General features: G+C 37.6%; 1 protein-coding gene across 7 annotated transcripts in view; it reads right to left on the bottom strand.

The window, feature by feature from the left end:
- Positions 1-17,589, bottom strand: part of SDCCAG8 (SHH signaling and ciliogenesis regulator SDCCAG8) — a 272,939-nt gene that overhangs the window by 170,312 nt on the left and 85,038 nt on the right. For all 7 annotated transcript variants that reach the window (XM_062210707.1, XM_062210712.1, XM_062210711.1 and 4 more), the window contains one exon: positions 14,222-14,338. In XM_062210707.1, coding sequence (XP_062066691.1) covers positions 14,222-14,338 — 117 coding nt within the window. The remainder of the gene's footprint in view (positions 1-14,221; positions 14,339-17,589) is intronic.

Here is a 17,589-nt window from a genome sequence, read left to right as displayed (position 1 = left end):
TTTCTAAAAAAAAAAAAAAAGAAAAGAAACTAGATTTGAAGCAAGGGCAGGACTGGATCCCACACACTAAAATATAGGATGCAGAATTCCAAGAAGTGGCTTAACCTGCTGTGCCCCAATACATGCCCGATTATGTCCATTCTCTTATTTTTCTAAGGAATTTATTAATATGTTAGATTTTCAGGATCACAGCAAATGCAAGATAATTACTACAACATAATTCTCATCAATTGTCATGTTAATGTGATATTAACACAATGAGAACACATTCAATGTAGCTCATAGATACAATTCTATGAATAAAATTATACTTCCATCGCTTCTTGGCTTTTTGGCTAAGATCAAGTGTAAAATTATACTTCCTCTTTTCCCTTCCCCTTCCCTCTCCTTTTCTTTCTTCCTTAAATTCATTTAAAATATCCTAAATACAAGTTCCTTATCAGACATGATTCACAAAACTTTTGTTCTGTGCTTTGTCTTTCACTTTCTTGATGATATCCTTTGAAATTCAGAAGTGTTTTTTTAAAGATTTATTTATTTATTTGAAAGGCAGAATCACAGAGAGGCAGAGCAGGGGAGGGTGAGAGAAAAAGAGAGAGAGAGAGAGAGAAAGAGGTCTCCCATCCGCTGGTTTACTTTCCACACGGCCACAATGGCCAGAACTGTGCCAATCTGAAGCTAGGTGCTGGAGTTTCTTCTGGGTCTCCCACGCAGGTGCAGGGGCCCACAGACATGGGCCATCTTCTACTGCTTTCCCAGGCCATAGCAAAGAGCTGGATTGGAAGTGGAGCAGCGGGGACTCGAACCAGCACCCATATGGTATGCCAGCACTGCAGGCAGCAGCTTTACCTGCTACGCCACAGCATAGGCCCCCAAAATGTTTATTTTTGATGATGTCCAATTTATTTAATTTTTCTTTTGTTCCTTGTATTTCTCATGTCATACCTAAGAAACCACTGCCTAGCCCAACATCATTAGAACTTTTGTCTGTTTTCTTCTAAAAGTTTTATAAGCTTAGCTTTTACATTTAGGTCTTTCACTTATTTTGAGGTGTTTTTTTTTTTTTCTTTTGCAAATGGTATGAAGTTGGGACTCTTCATCTTTCTACACAAGGGTATCCAGTTTTCGTAGCAGTATTTGTTAAAAAGACTGCTCCTTATTGAATTTTATTAACAGCATTGAAAAGCAATTGACTATAAGTGTGCAGAACTTTCTTAACCCTTCCCCATCATAGTAGGCTTTTCCCTCCACTAAAAGCTCATCACATTTAACTTTCTCACCAGAGTATAAGAGCACTACATGTATTTTATTCCTCATTGCAACCCCTCTACCTATTTGCGTATGACACATAATAGCTTATGGATAAATATTAAATGAATGAATAGAATGAGATTACTCTCAGCTCAGCAGAGTCTAGTCATCTGAAAAAGGAAGAGGGCAGAGTAAATCATTAAAGTCCTTTTGGCTCTTAGTGCCCATCAGGCCACTGCTCTTAATTATACGAGGCCCTTCATCCAGTCCTTTATGTTCCGGCCATTGAAATAAGAGAAACTAAAGACAAAAGTTGTTTTCATAAATTGCATTGCTTTGCAGTTAAAAAGTATACTCGTAGTTTAAAAAAATTCAGAATTGTGGTTCCCTTCTGATCCTGATAGATTACCCTGATGAATCTGGGGCCATGTTTATTTCTTCTGAATTATGGTTTCATGTGAAGTAGTATAAATAAGGGAAAAAGTTCAATTCTTCTCAATGTAAATGTCTTTAGAATAAATTCTTCTAAAACCTTTCTCATTATTGTGGGTGTTGTGCAGAGAGTTAATCTGGCATCACATATAGGAATGCTGGTTCAAATTCTGGTTCCTCAGCTTATGATCCAGTTTCTTGCAAGAGTACCCTGGGAGGCAGTGGAGGATGGCTCAGGTGCTTGGGCCCCTTCTACCTACGTGGAAAACTTGGATGGAATTACTGGCTCCTGGCTTCAGTCTGGCCAGCCTTGGCTGCAGTGGAATGAACCAATGGGTGGAAGACAGTCTCTCTCTCTCTCTCTTTCTCTCTCTCTCTCTCTCTCTCTCTCTCTCTCTCTCTCTCTCTCTGCCACAGTCAGGTGGATAAAAATAAGCATTTAGAAATCTTTATCTTTCCCATTTACTCTTCCCACTTTTTTCCTCTTTCCTTTTCTATTCTTGTTTTTATAGTTAAGAAGACAATTCTTGGTTCCTTCTTGTTCTCTTTGCTGTTGAGGTGAGTCTAAAGTCTGCTAAATTCAGCATTTAGATACTTCAAACTTCAGGCTCTGATTCTAAGAAAAATTATCAAGTAATATTTCTGAGATTATAGATTAGTAAGATATTAAGAGAAACATTTCCATATGCAGATATTAAAACATAGATATAAACAGATATTTGGTCCACCTATCAAACGGTCTTGGATCCTCCTCTAGATTAAAACATGTCTGGTTCTTGTTCTATAAACTTTTGCATGTGACAAATTACTAAACACATCTGATATTTCTACTATTCTATGACAGAGATAAGGTGAAAATGACACCTTAAAGTCTCTTCTAATGTAAACTAGAATATGACCATCACTTCTTAGTATGAGTGAATTCAGATTTCTATGCAGAAAGTTCTGGCCAAGTCAAAGAATAATACAACAGAAAAAACAGCACTTGCAATAATGGGACAATCATTCAGATGGAACCATTCTTTCCCTTCCATCTTCTTAAGTTTATTTTTACCTCCCTCTTTTCCTTGGCTGCCATTATGTCTGAAAAGATGAGCAATTCCCTTGTGCTTTAATGGGAACTTTCAGTCATACGATGACTCGTGAAGACAGGGTAATGCCCCTATTTACATGATTTATTAAACAGAGCAAAGGAATGAGGAAAGAAGGAAAGGAAGGAGGGAGGCAGGGAGGAAAAGGGAAGGAGACAAAGAAGGGGGAGACAAAAGGAAGGGAGGGAGGGGGGGAGGGAGAGAGAGCAAGAGCAAGAGCGAGAGAGAGGAGGCATCTAAAGTTTAGTTGTTAAGTAGAGACAGTATGAACAAAGAATTTTCCGTTCTTCACAGAGAAATCCAGAAATTCCCAGGGATGGCAGAAGGCAGACCAGAAAGAAAGACTCTACAGCTTTCTTGTCTTTTCCCTAAATATTGGTGTAACTAATGTACTTAAGTACATATGATAACATCAGAGAGGTTTAAATTGGGGTCAGTGTAGTGGGTTAAGCTGCCATCTGCAGTGCCAGCATCCTGCCAGTCCTGGCTGCACCACTTCCCATCCAGCTCCCTGGTAATGCACCTGGGAAAGCAGCAGAGGATGGCCCAGGTCCTTGGGCCCCTGCATTCACAGAGGAGACCCAAAAGAAGCTCCTGGTTCCTGGCTTTGCCTTGGCCCAGCCCTGGCTGTTGCAGCCATTTGGGGAGTGAACCAGTGGTTGGAAGTCTCTCCCTCTCTTTCTGTGATTCTTACTTTCGAAAAGAGAGAGAGAGAGAGAGAGAGAGAGAGAGAGAGAGAGAGAGAGAGAGAAAGGGTTAAATTAACTTGACCATCTCTTAAGAACATAACATGAAAATGTAAGCATCTTGTAACATATTGGGAACCATGAACAAGCCAGAGTTACATCTAGAATCTCTGAATAGGGCAGTCTGTCTCACACTGGACTTCTGTGTGTGAGTGCAGAAAATACGCTGGGGATCTGTGTAATCCATCAGATAATTATAAAAAATTATTTTCATTTTAATTTTATAAAAACTCAAAACAAAAAAAATTATTATGATGATATCTAGGTCATTTATGTCTCAAACTGCCACAGTATTTCATTCTAAGACTGCATTTATAAGGCCACTAAGGGAAAATAGATAGTGAAAGCATGAACAATGCTACATTTCTCAAACAAGAAGCCACTGATAGGGTTCCTATGATCCTGAGTTCACACATGTGAGAAACTGAGCATATCTAATTTCACAAGTTTTTGTAAAAGCCTGCTTCTCCTCCCAAATACTACCTTTGACAATTTTCTCATGCTTAAGACCTTTTCAGTAGAACTGAATTCTTAATTTAGAGATGGATTTTAATACTTATTATAAATTAAATGATATTAGTCATATAATTAATCCAGCTGTTTAAAAGGCTAGACATTTTATTAGCATATTAATCGTAGTAAAAGAGAATATGATCTAAAATTGCTGATGACAGTAAAAAAATTAATTCTTATCATTTTTAACAGATGTATCACTTTTATACAATGAGTCAATAACTGGAAATACAGAATGGCAATTGGTATTCCTTGTAATTTTTATGATTGTTATTAAGAAGAATAGAAAACTATTTTCTATGTTCCTAGAAATAAAAAAATTAGAGTTAGAGAGAACCTTAGTTATCATTTATCCAAATTTCTCACTTCACTGGGAAAGAAATTGAGGCTCTGAGAGGCTTGCTTAGGAAGTTAGCTGATGACACAAATCAAGCTTAGAGTCAAGTCTTTGGATTCACAGTCCACAGGTGAATTACACCCTGTATACTCTGTGTTTCACCTTGTATCATAAAGGTATCTCTTCATAATCAAGATAACTATAAATCCTTTTTTCCAGGCCAGCAATTCTATTTGACTCTAACACTGCTACTAAAATGACATTTTGTTATGTTCCCAGAAGTCTGAGAATCTTAAAAATTTTCTATTACATGGAAAATAATATTAAGAAAATGAAAAACATGCAAATACTCTCAGAACAGAACACAACTTCAGTGCCTGACTGCTGGGCATGAGGTATGTTATAAACAGTCAATTACACTGGAATTCTGAGAGTTATAAAAGCTCACTTAAGATGGGTAATCTATTACAAAAGAAACATGGAATTTGATACTAAGGTAGGTTATACAAGAATACCCTGGAATCAAAAGACACATATGTTCTTTGAATGCATTCTCCTTTCTCAGCCCTTCTTTTGCTCAAGCTGCCATGATGGACCTTCTAATCAAATGCCTTCATCTCCCATCTAGGCTGGGCAATATCCTACCCATCCTAATTGATGTCCTCTTTCCCTCTTCTAAATCCCTACGCCCTTTAGTAGTTTGCTTATGGCCATTATGATCTCTCTGACAGACTTCCATGTATTTGTATGCATATTGATTTTTGACTTGTATTTATCCTGCATCTTCCTTATTGACAGAAATTCACTATAGGAAAGCACAGTGCATATAATACATGGTCACTGAATTTAAAAAACTGGAATTAGGGTAAAAGTGTTATAACTTGTAATAGGGTCCGTCCTTTCAAAATAGGACTTAGGAGAGCAGACTTTCACATGTGAGCATGCCTGCCTCTGACATTGGAGTATCTGGGTACATTCCCTGGCTCTAGCTGTTGACTCCAGCCTCCTGCTAATGCAGACTTTGGGTGGCTGTGGTGATGGCTCACATATTTGAGTTCCTGCCACTCACATGGGAGACCTAGATTGCATTCTTGGCTATTGACTCTGGTCCTGATCCAGCTCTACCATTGTGGGCATCTGGGGAATGAACCAGTGGATGGGGGTGTTCTTTCTCCCTCTCCCTTGTCCTTTCTTCCTCTCTCTGGAAGAAACTCCTGGCTCCTGGCTTCAGATTGGCCCAGCTCCTGCCATTGCAGCCATTTGGGGAGTGAACTAGCTGATGAAAGATCTGTCTCTGTCTCTCCCCCTCTCTCTCTCTATCTCTGCCTTTCAAATAAATAAATAAATCTTAAAAAAAAAAAAAGATGAGGAGCAACACAGAAAAACACTTAAGATAATGTTAAATGAAGAAAATAAAAATTACATCCTAGGCTATGTTTGCTACTTGTTAATATTATATATGCATATGGACAAAAAGTGGAAGGTAAGACAGAAAATGAAAACAATTTGCTCTGTATTGGGTGATGAGACTATTGGCTTCTGCTATGTGTTTATGTTTATACAATAAACATTTTAAAATGTATACAAATGTAGCAATTAGTAGCATTCATACTAGATATTGGTACTAATATTCATGGACTGTAAAATAAAAGCATATGTAGCTGTCCTATGACTAAATGCCTTTGGGTTGGCTAGACTTCATGGATACAAAGAATTGCTGCCACCTGGTAGCTCCCAGCACTGCAGACTTAAGTACCTGAGAAGATATTCTGCAAAACTGGCAGGTTGGTCTGGTGAATCTATTTTTAAAGTCACAATACGCATGCAAAAAAAAAAAAAATTTAAAGAACCAAAATACATATCAGTCACTACAATTGAAAACACAGCAAAAATTTCATTTATTTAAAGCCACTAAATACAAACCCTGACAACATACAAATATCCCTTGAGTTCAGTTTATAGTTTTGTATTCCTTTCCAAAAACAATCATTTACTCCTAAATGTTTATCCCATTAGGCATATTATCTCTAAGTGGGCATGTTTTGTTTCCTATTGTGCCCTTGCATCCTAAATAGCTCTATTGTTTCTGCCTATATGTTTGATTTTTTTAAAATAAATCATTACAGTAAATAACATTGTCATCTTTGTTAGAGAATCAAATTAAAGGAAAACTTAAGAGTCTCTTTTTGAGCACAGTGTTTCTACAAACGAATTATACACATACTGGCCCTAAAAACAGTTGCCCAAATCACTGTGAAGTTTTTAAGTGCTAAATACCCCAAGACCTCTAACTTGGTATTAAGTCGCCAGATTGATGTGGAGCTGTTCCTTTGTGTAAAAAAAAAAACCAAATTGATTTTTTACTGCTAAGTTTGCAACTCGATCAACATAAAGATGATTTAAAGTGAAGAAACTAATTTGGCATGTTGTTTTAGAGAAATAGTAAGTTCAGTAATTTAAGACTTTATTAAATGGAGATATTTTAAATTATCTGCATAATCCAGTAAATTCTATTTGTCCCCTTTAAGCATCACCAGGACAAGAACAAAAGAGACTGATTTATTAGACATATGCCAAGCAGAAGAATTTTCTCAGAATTCTTGGTTAAGCTGTGATAAGAACACAAATTTATCTAAGTATGCTGAACAATGCTTTAGGGCATACTTAGAGAAGATGCTATAAAAAAAAAAAAAGCTTTATTGCATCACACACATGGAACTCGATTCTCCCTCTCATGGGCTGTAGCCAGCATGAAGTTCACACCACATTAATTTGCACTTGTCGAGATGCTGCAAGTAATCTCAAGGCATGTTCAGATGTGTACCCTGACTCCTCGACTAGAATATAAACTCCCTAAGGGCAGGACCTGGGTCTTCTGGTTATTACCCTCACGGTGTCAGTGTCCAGTGGTATACTGGTCAGAGGAAACCAGGCCCCCTGAACCTACAATTATCCGAGTAAGGAGCAGGGATGGGGACATGAAAAGCATACAGCACAGAAAGAGAGTGTGAAGAACTCCGGAGAGCAACTCTGTCATCACTGGGACAGAGTGATCACACATGCCAAAGGCATGCCCAAATGGCCCCTCTCCCAGTCATCTTTTAGAGAGCAAAGTGAAACTGCAGGTGGTGGTTGGATAAGTCTCTGCAGCCTAGCTCTTGAGAAGCCGTCCACTATCTTAGTATACTCTCAAAAGCCTTCTGAAGAAACTACATAACTTTAATGACACAAAGCAGAGAATGCAACCGAACAGAGTATAATATTAATCTGTAGGCACTAGGTCTCAAGTAGAAAAGACTGACACCACTGTTACCCACTCTGAACAGATAAAATACTCTATTTCTAGGATGCTTCTAGAATCAAATAGAATAGAGTGGACTTCAAAGATCCATTAGCTGGGTCTTCTGGTAAATCATATTGCTCCTAGTATTTAAAACTAAAATTTCAGGGAAGAAAGTTACATGGTTCCATGACCTGTTGCCAACAATCTATTTCCATTTTCTTACTGTCAAAAAATTCTTATTTTAGGCTATTGTGATTTCCAGTTACTGTAATTAAATCTGTTGTTAAATTAAATTGTTCTTGTTCTTTTCATATCGAAGATCAAGATCAGGTGTTTAACTTTCCTTTTGAAATTACCTGTCAAATTCTTGAAGACAGTGAAGTAATATTTCAGTCTTCTATCAGTAAAAAGGTAAAAAGGTCTTCAACTTTCTATAGTGATTTTTATTGCTCTGGCCTTGAACAGAGCTTACTTTCAAGACTTCCAGGGCTTCCTCTCATCTTTACACAATGCCATATAAAACAGATGCACTTCTTGGGGACTGGGCGCTTAGCATAGCAGCTAACACACTCCCATCCCACATCAGGGTGCCTGGGTGCAATTCCCAGCTCTAGCGCCTGACTCCAGCTTCCGACCAAGGAAGACTCTGACAGTAACTGTGTTCTTGTCACCCATTGGTTACATTCCTGGTTCTTGGCTCCTGGCTGTGGCCCCAGACCAGCCCCAGCTGTTACAGACATTTGGGGAATAAACTAGGGGTTGGAGCTTTTACTCTCTGATTGCCTTGCTCTCTTTCTACCTCTCAAATAAAATAATAAAAGATGCATTTTTTTTCCCAACAATGTAAGTAAATTTCATTTAGGAAATAATTCCCATGTTGATACAGTACATGCTTAAAATTGGTATTAAAGTGCTGATTCCTGGCACCAGTGCCGTGGCATAGTGAGTAAAGCTGGCACTTGTAGTGTTGGCATCCCATATGGGTGCCAGTTCGAGTCTTGGCTGCTCTACTTCCTATCCAGCTCTCTGCTATGGCCTGGGAAAGCAGTAGAAGATGGCCCAAGTCCTTGGGCCCCTGCACCCACATGGGAGACCCAGAGGAGGCTCCTGTCTCCTCGCTTCCAATTGGCCTAGCTCTGGCCATTGCAGCCATTTGGGGAGTGAACCAGTGGATGAAAGACTTCCCTCTCTTTCTCTCTGCCTCTCAAATAATAAATAAATCTTAAAAAAAAAAAATGCTGATTCTTACTGCTGTGGATACGAGCAACTCTTAAATCCTTTTCTGACCTAATTTCTTCAGCTAATTTTTAAAACCTATATATTTTTAAATCTAAAGATTTGCCTTGATAATTCCATTAAGGTAATTTTGAATTGCAACATTTTTTACTTAATAGTAGCCACAACTCCAAAGTTATAACTCATACAATACTGCTAAGAAAAGCTTTCTATGTGAGTTTTCTTATCTCTGAAAAATAAAATTAGTACCAACCTAAAAACAAAACTGAAAATTTAAACCAATACTGTACCCCATCCAAGCCATTATCCAGACTTATGCCACTAATAATAACATGGTAACCAGAGTTACACTCAGAAATACTGTTGAATAAGAGACCAGAGATATGGAAAATTCAGCAATCTATAACATATTCTAAAAGCACTAAGTTATAATTTAAGATTGATGGGTCTTCAGACTAAAAGTTCTATATTGTAATAGAGCAGAGGAAACTTAAAAATACAGTTGTACTTCTATACATAGGGAAGGAGTTAGAAAATCTTTCAATAAATGGTTGGAGAAAGGACTTCAGGCTTTGTGAGATACATGGTCTCTGCTGCAACTCTTCAATTCTGTTGTAGCAGGAAAGCAGCAGTAGTCAATACATAAACAAATTGGTATGGTAGTGCTCTAATAGAACTACAGTTGGCTACTCACTTTTCATGTACATTGGGCATGTATGTTGAATATGCATACGTGTCTGTATATGTGAGTAGGAGTTTATATATGTATGTGTATTAGTGCACTGCATCTGTTTGCCTATTCCCAGAGTCAAGGCAGCTTCTTGGGCATGTAATCAGTGTAGTCACACATGCGCTGTTTACAAGGGCCCTGAACTTGTAGTTTTCACTCTCTGGAGTCACTGTCTTGAAATTCTTAATGACTCTATCTTGTAATCTGTTTTGTAAGTATGGTCAGGGCAAAGGAACCTCCTTGGCTCACTGCAGCCCTGAGATAGGTCTCAGAAACATGTGTCCTTCAGCTTCTTCTTTCCTGCCCTTGTCTTGCTGCTGCTGCTGCCGCCGCCGTCCACCCAGGATGAGACCAGGTCATGTCTGGGTAGAAGCATGTGTTCTGCTACTGTCTTTTGCTCATGGCAAGAGCTGAATGTGACTTTAGGAAGGGATGGTGTCAGTGTGCACACCTGTGGTATTTTAGGGAAGACATGGAGGTGACTGTCCCTGCCCCGTGCTGGTAGCACCACAGCACACTCAATGGACTCCAGGCAGAGCTCCTTGCCCACCCCTGATCTAGGAACCAGATGTGCACCAGCGTGCGGGATGCAATCTCCTGGGGAATGCCTATATGACCTCCTTGAGATGAAGGAGAGTGACTTCTTTCCCTTCCTGTGGGGCATAGTGTGTAGGCTCAGTGATTGGAATAAGGGAAAACCCAGCAATGGATGGGCTACAAATGTACATCCAGTCATGACTGTAATCCCCCATGAGCAGTCCTGTATAAGAAGCAGCTTGGCATTAACGAGCCAATTAAAAAGCACATGACCAGTAAAAGGAGAGAGAGAGAGAGAGAGAGAGAGAGAGAGAGAGAGAGAGAGAGAGAGAGAAAGAAAGAAAAGAAAGGCTGAGGGAAAAAAAGAAAAAGTTTACTAACTTTGACACACACCCTGTATTTACTTTGCTCTGGGCCCTCATGAAAGTTTATGAGATATAAAAAATCATCTGATGAGATTCATCTGCCCAAATGGAAGCTGGCAAAGAAAGTTCCACTATGCACCACTCATTTAAGAACAGCCAACCCTTGCAATGCAAGGGGTTCCTGTAGTACCTCAAAATCTTAAATAGAAAGCTCTGGAGTTAATTATGTACTTTGGTTTCAGATTCATATGATGAACAGGAATGTTGCATGGTAGTTATTTCCCTCAAAGAGTGTACTTGTTTAGAGTGATCATAGGGTATTTTATAAATATAAAACACAATAAAAACGATTATATGTGAAATTTAATAAACACCAAAGTTGAAACTTTACTAATATGTCCTTTATTTTCTACTAAAGAGGGTAATATTGCAGCACTCTAACACAAAAATGTACTTGTCTTCCTGAATTAAATAAACCAACTTCAAATCAAGCACATATTTGAAGACAGCCTGGCATTATTTGATATTAAATAATTATTGCTAATATTATTTGGGGTAATAATGACATGGCAGTTATGGAAAAAATATTCTTCAGAGATGCATAAGGGTATTTATGAATAAATATAAAAAAAGTAAAGAAAAAGGTAACAAAGAAAATGAAGCAGGAAACAAGGAAGACAAGGAAAGAACTGAGAAAAAAATGTGAGATGGGCTAGGCAAACTGATGACTGCAGGCAATGGAAATGTGGGGGTGCATTATAATATTCCCTTTAGCCTCATGAATGTTTTTAAATTCCCATGATGGAGTGAGTTATGCGTGTACCTGTTGGCCACAAAAATTCTCTCAAAAAAATCTAGGCACCTATTTCTCTTTCTTTCCCATACTAACTGTCTTTTTTTTTTTTTTTTTTTCCCCAAGCAATAAGCCTCCTCTGAGGCTGACAGGCATCCTCTAAACTGAAGAGATACAAAGGAGTTCATGGGAAGGATAATCTGCCTATCGGGTCCTGACACAATATAAAAAAGAAAAGAAGAAAGTGGGTGGAAGAGCCTGCCATTGTTATTCTCCTAACCTTTCCTTCTAATTATGCCAGAGTCAAGGCTCAGGTCACAGGGAAAATTATTTTGGTGGTCAACCATTTGCCCTATTTTGTATACATCAAAAAAGCTCTTGTTATCACCACATTCCAATCCCACAGTTTCCCACCTACTTAAAAAGTATATTGAGTGGTTAGATGAAAATATGAATAAAATGACTAGATTATGAAGAACACCTTGTTTGCAAACCTAGAGATAGGCTTTCTGTTATGCTGAATTGTATGATATATATCACCTTAAAATTAAATATGCTTTATGTTATGGTAACATTTCAGATAAATGTTCAATATAGCAAGCTTTTAAAAGTTAAATGTAAATTTTTCTCATGAGTGCAGATGGTGGCCAAGCAATGTAGCTCTTTGGTCTTACAGACAGAAGGTCAGGTCATGGCTGAAAGACCAAAGAACAATTGCTGCTTTGCTACTTCAAATCATCCATGGAATGAGACACCACTTCTTTCTTTTCTGAAACTGCCTGTTCAATACAAAATAGTTATAAAGAGTACCTATAAGATTTCCTCACATTCTGCCCAAGGGGGGAAAAATGGTAACAAGCACATAACAGCACAAACATCTCATAACTGTTCAGAGTTTTTATTCCTAACGCAAAGACCTGCTAAAAAGGCACATCTCTATCAAATGACTTATCACTAAAAGTCACTATGAAGAGTGCTAATATTTCACTGGTATCAGGATTTGTTATAAACAAAAACTCCTCCTTTTAAAATCCTGCAACTTGAGCTTCCACACCATCACTAGTTAACTAAAATGAGATACACTGCAAAAAGGAAAATATTATAAATATTTCTAAACAGTTTATTCATTTATAAGCTATATATAAACTCTTCTTATTACTATAGTGTTTTTATCTTCTAGAACATTCTAAGGTAATTATAATAATTCAGAAACTCTTCCCTGCTATATTTTCTCATTCTAAAATATGCTGGCAGAATGTTATAATACAATATTATATAATAATCCTAGTGAGCATGCCAATATGGTACCTTTAAAAAATTATAATATGCCAGGAAAAAAGTTCTCTATGTGTTTGACTTAGTCCGAGGCCTTCAGCTCCTGATAGAAAGGATTTTCCATTCCACTATCAGGTACGCCCCCAACTGGATGAGATAAAATACTTTCATTATTTGTACATGCTAATAATGAAAAATCCATTGAAAATTTAAACCTCATGACACTTTGAATATACTGATATAAAAGCAGAATTTTATTCTGCTTGTCAGTTTTTAAAATAGTACTAACAATTTTAATTGTGACTTGAAAAACTTTGTAGTGAACTTCATTATCACTTTCAATTCCAAGTACTTTTTCCCAGTTGTCCTTGCATCAGTTGTCATGAAGAGTTGATTAGATTGAAAGGGAAAATTTGTTGGAAGATGCAATAAAAAATCTTGAAATATCAGGAAAAAAATGTACTTGGAGCTACCCATTTCCACACTGTATGTTTCTTTAAAATATTGACACTGGGGCTGGTGCTGGGGCGCTGCAGGTTAACACCCTGGCCTGAAGCGCTGGCATCCCATATAGGCACCGGTTTGAGATCTGGCTGCTCCACTTCTTATCCAGCTCTCTGCTATGGCCTGGGAAAGCAGTAGAAAATGGCCCAAGTCCTTGGGCTCCTGCACTCACGTGGGAGACCCAGAAGAAGTTTCTAGTTCCTAGCTTCAGATTAGCAGGACTCTGGCTGTTGCAGCCAACTGGGGAGTGAACCATTGGATGGAAGACCTCTCTCTCTCTCTCTCTCTCCCTCTGCCTCTCCTCTCTCTCTCTGTGTAACTCTGACTTTCAGATAAATAAATAAATCTTTAAAATATTGACACCAAGAATTCAGTTTTATTATTTTAATTGAATAAGTTAAACAACTATTCATTAAATATAAAGAATATAAGTTTTCATGTCCTGTACTACTATGTCTGTATTACAGTATAAAAACAGAAAATCAAAGTCAGTCTACTAGAATTGTCTCTTTAAAAACTTTATCCAAATTGTCAATTAAAATTGGAGTCAATTAAAATTATATCTCAATAAAGATATAACATAAAACATCTGTTCAAGTAAGCAGCATTTTCTTCTCTAACATTTCTAGTTTCACTGTATTTAGGCTTCGTGAGCAAAAGTATTCATGGTTATCTTAGTTAAAACTGGTTTCACTCTGCCAACAATCAATTTGATTGACATATTTACATATCAACTCATCTCATCTTACAAATTTTTAACTTTTTCATTTAAAATTGGATTCAAGTTGGCATCTTTCAAGAACTTCATGTACGTATATTTTAGGTTCAAACTGTGCATTAGAACATTTTTTTTAACTTTTGTAAGTAATAGATACACATATCCAAATGTATATTTATGACCTGTCAGATTGGAATTTCATATGCACACAGTTGTACTCTCACCATTTCATATTGAAAGGTGATAATTTTAGGCAACTATAAATGAAATTCTTTTAATAGGATAACTGGGTCATTGCATTATTTATAAATAATATAATAGAAATGCATAATTTAGGAATTAAAGTACATCAACATTAGAAAGAACATGAGATTTTTAACTGCTGCAGATATACTTGTGCCATCTCTTACCTGATCTTTAATTTCAAGATCCATTTTAACTTTTGCTTTGTACTTTCTGTGTTCCTTTTCTGCCTCATCCCTCTCCATTTTGGTTTTATTCATCTGAAAGCGCATTTCTCCACACACCTGTTGGATTGTAAAAACTAGATCAATAGCTGCTGGAATTTATCAGGCAATGCCTGCAAGTAAATCCTATAGTGCCCTCTAGAGGTCATATACATAAATGCCAAAGAACTTTCCTAAGAATGGCATTTTTTAAATATCAATATAGTCTATTAGAGTTGGAGGCACTATCAAGGATTACTGAATCTAACAATTCTAAATTACAGATATAGAGATGTATAACTAAGAAATTTAGGTAATATGCCCAGGATTACTTTATGTTATTGAATTGAACCTTATCTAAAATGGAATATCATCAACTAAAATGTACTATCATCCAAATCTTAATTAGGTAAAATTAACAAATAAAAATATTAATCTATGTTATTAACTCAAATTTTATGGTTAACTATTTAGTCTACATTATAAAATCTTCCTTTAAGGCCGGCGCCACGGCTCACTAGGCTAATCCTCCGCCTTGTGGCGCCGGCACACCAGGTTCTAGTCCCTGTCGGGGCACCGATCCTGTCCCGGTTGCCCCTCTTCCAGGCCAGCTCTCTGCTGTGGCCAGGGAGTGCAGTGGAGGATGGCCCACGTGCTTGGGCCCTGCACCCCATGGGAGACCAGGATAAACACCTGGCTCCTGCCGACCGCGGCGGCCATTGGAGGGTGAACCAACGGCAAAAAGGAAGACCTTTCTCTCTCTCTCTCTCTCTCTCCACTCTGCCTGTCAAAAAAAAAAAAAAAAAAAAAAAAAAAAAAACTTCCTTTAAAGACTTATCAGATAGGCTTTATTTAAGAAAATTTAGAAAGTAATTTTTCTAATTTAAGTTCAAAGAACTTAATATGTACTGTAAGCTTTGCAGAGAACTTAAAACTCATCACGTGTAATGCTATAAATTCGAGTTAAAGAATATTTTCTGACGAAATTCATAGACTGGAAATAAGCATACTTTGTAACAGCGAATATAACATTGAAGGAAAATATACATTTAAGTGAAATAATTTTAAAATATCATTAATAAGCATATATAACATCTTCAAAATGTTTTGTGTCATTCTTTATACAATTTATTATTATTTCTTCCCCAGTTCAAGGCTATTGAAGATGTAGAAATATATTTGAAAAATGCAATTACCAGATAAATCTAAATAAATGAATTACAGGCTTTGCGAGATAATTGAGAACCTGTAGAGATCAATTAATATACAAATCTGCTGGCCGGTGCTGTGGCTTAACAGGCTAATCCTCTGCCTTGCGGCGCCGGCACACCGGGTTCTAGTCCCGGCTGGGGCGCCGGATTCTATCCCGGTTGCCCCTCTTCCAGGCCAGCTCTCTGCTATGGCCCGGGAGTGCAGTGGAGGATGGCCCAAGTCCTTGGGCCCTGCACCTGTGTGGGAGACCAGGAGAAGCACCTGGCTCCTGGCCAGCGAGATGCGCCGGCCGCAGCGGCCATTGGAGGGTGAACCAACGGCAAAAAGGAAGACCTTTCTCTCTGTCTCTCTCACTATCCACTCTGCCTGTCAAAAGATTTGGTATTTCTCCAATTAGCATGATTGTTGAAAATTTTAGAAATTCGTTTCATCATTAGAGAAGTATTAGAATACACTAAACTATAAAAAGCCAGAATACCCTAAACTATAGAACCTATGTGCATTTCCTATATTCAAATAAAAGCTATCTTAAAAAACAACCTAATTGAGGTTCAAAAGTTGTAGTGGAGGTGGGTGTTTAGTCTAGCAGTTGAGATGCCCACGTTCCATTTCAGAGTGCCTGGGTTTAGTAGCGAGCTCCAGCCCCCAACTCTGCCCTCCTATTGATGAAGATCCTGGGAGGCAGCAGGGGATGGCTCAAGTACTTGAGTTCTTGTTGCCTACTTGACAGACCTGGACTGAGCTCCGCCTACTTGACAGACCTGGACTGAGCTCCGATCTGCTTCAGCCTGGTTCAGTCTTGGTCTTTGAGGGCATGTCAGAGTGAACCAGCAGATCAGAATCCTCTTTTTCTTCATCTGTTCCCCAACCCCTCAGGCCTCATCCTGTCTTTCTGCCTCTCAAATAAATAGATAAAAATAAGTCATAGTGACAAAAAATTCAATAAGCTTCTTCCCAATGGCCCTCAAAAAACTAAAATAAGAATGAAATTACTAGAACTTCTATTTGAAAATTAAATGCCTTCAACATGTGAAACTTGATTCTTCCCATTTTAAAAAAAAAGGTAAATTTACAAAAACTATTCATTTTCAAGGCAAGTCAAATTTTAAAATTGTTAGAAATAATGAGAAGGGCCTTAATTTGTTTTCTTTCTCAATTCTTAATTATTCCAACCTACTTTATTTATGTTTATAAATAAAATGGAAAAACCCAACTTGAAAACATCAGAAAATAACTAATTACACACCCATGATATTTAAAACCCAACACCAATACACACTCATTATGTAACAAATGTAACAAAGGTCCTATTTAAAATTAATTTAGCCCTTAATTTTACTTTTAATGTTCCCTTGCCTTACTGCTTTCAGTTCAGCATTTGCTAAGTTTATCCATAGCACTTAAATTCCATCTAAAATAAGTCAACAAATTAAGTTGAACTAGAATTATATTATCTCAGGATTGGAAACAATCTCAAGGCCATTTACTGTAATTACCCCTCTGATGAGTAAGTCTTTTTGAGTAGTTTTAAAGAAACAGAACTCATTCTTTGTTGCACCACACTTTAACAGAAAGTTGTTTGCTTATAATGAGTTGAAAACTTTTTTACAATAGCTTCCATCCATAAATACATCCATCCATAAAAACAGATTAAGCATCTCCATCACTCTGTAATAATTCCTTTACCTCCATACAGACTTACAGGAATACTGACAAATAGGAGCTTCCTAAACTTCTACATTAGTCTGTTTAAAATCTAGAAAGCAAATAGACAATTACAGAAACTGATAAAAGAAAAAACGAACAGTGGTCTCTTTACTTAACAAATGCTAAAATTATTTTTAATTCACTGAATAATACAGCAAAAGAATAGCATCAATGGGCCGGCACTGTGATGTATGGGTAAAGCTGCTGCCTGCAGTGCCGGCATCCCATATGGGTGCCGGTTCTAGTCCCAGCTGCTCCTGGCTTCAGATTGGTGCAGCTCCAACCGTTGTGACCAACTGGGGAGTGAACCAGCAGACGGAATACCTCTCTCTCTCTCTCCCTCTCCTCTGTGTAACTCTTTCAAATAAATAAATATATCTTTCTTTTTTATATAAAAAAAGGATAGCATCAAA

Source organism: Lepus europaeus, chromosome 14, assembly GCF_033115175.1.
Source record: "Lepus europaeus isolate LE1 chromosome 14, mLepTim1.pri, whole genome shotgun sequence".
Taxonomy (NCBI): Eukaryota; Metazoa; Chordata; class Mammalia; order Lagomorpha; family Leporidae; genus Lepus; species Lepus europaeus.
The sequence above is the reverse complement of the archived record's forward strand: the minus strand, read 5'-3'. Positions and strand labels throughout refer to the sequence as shown.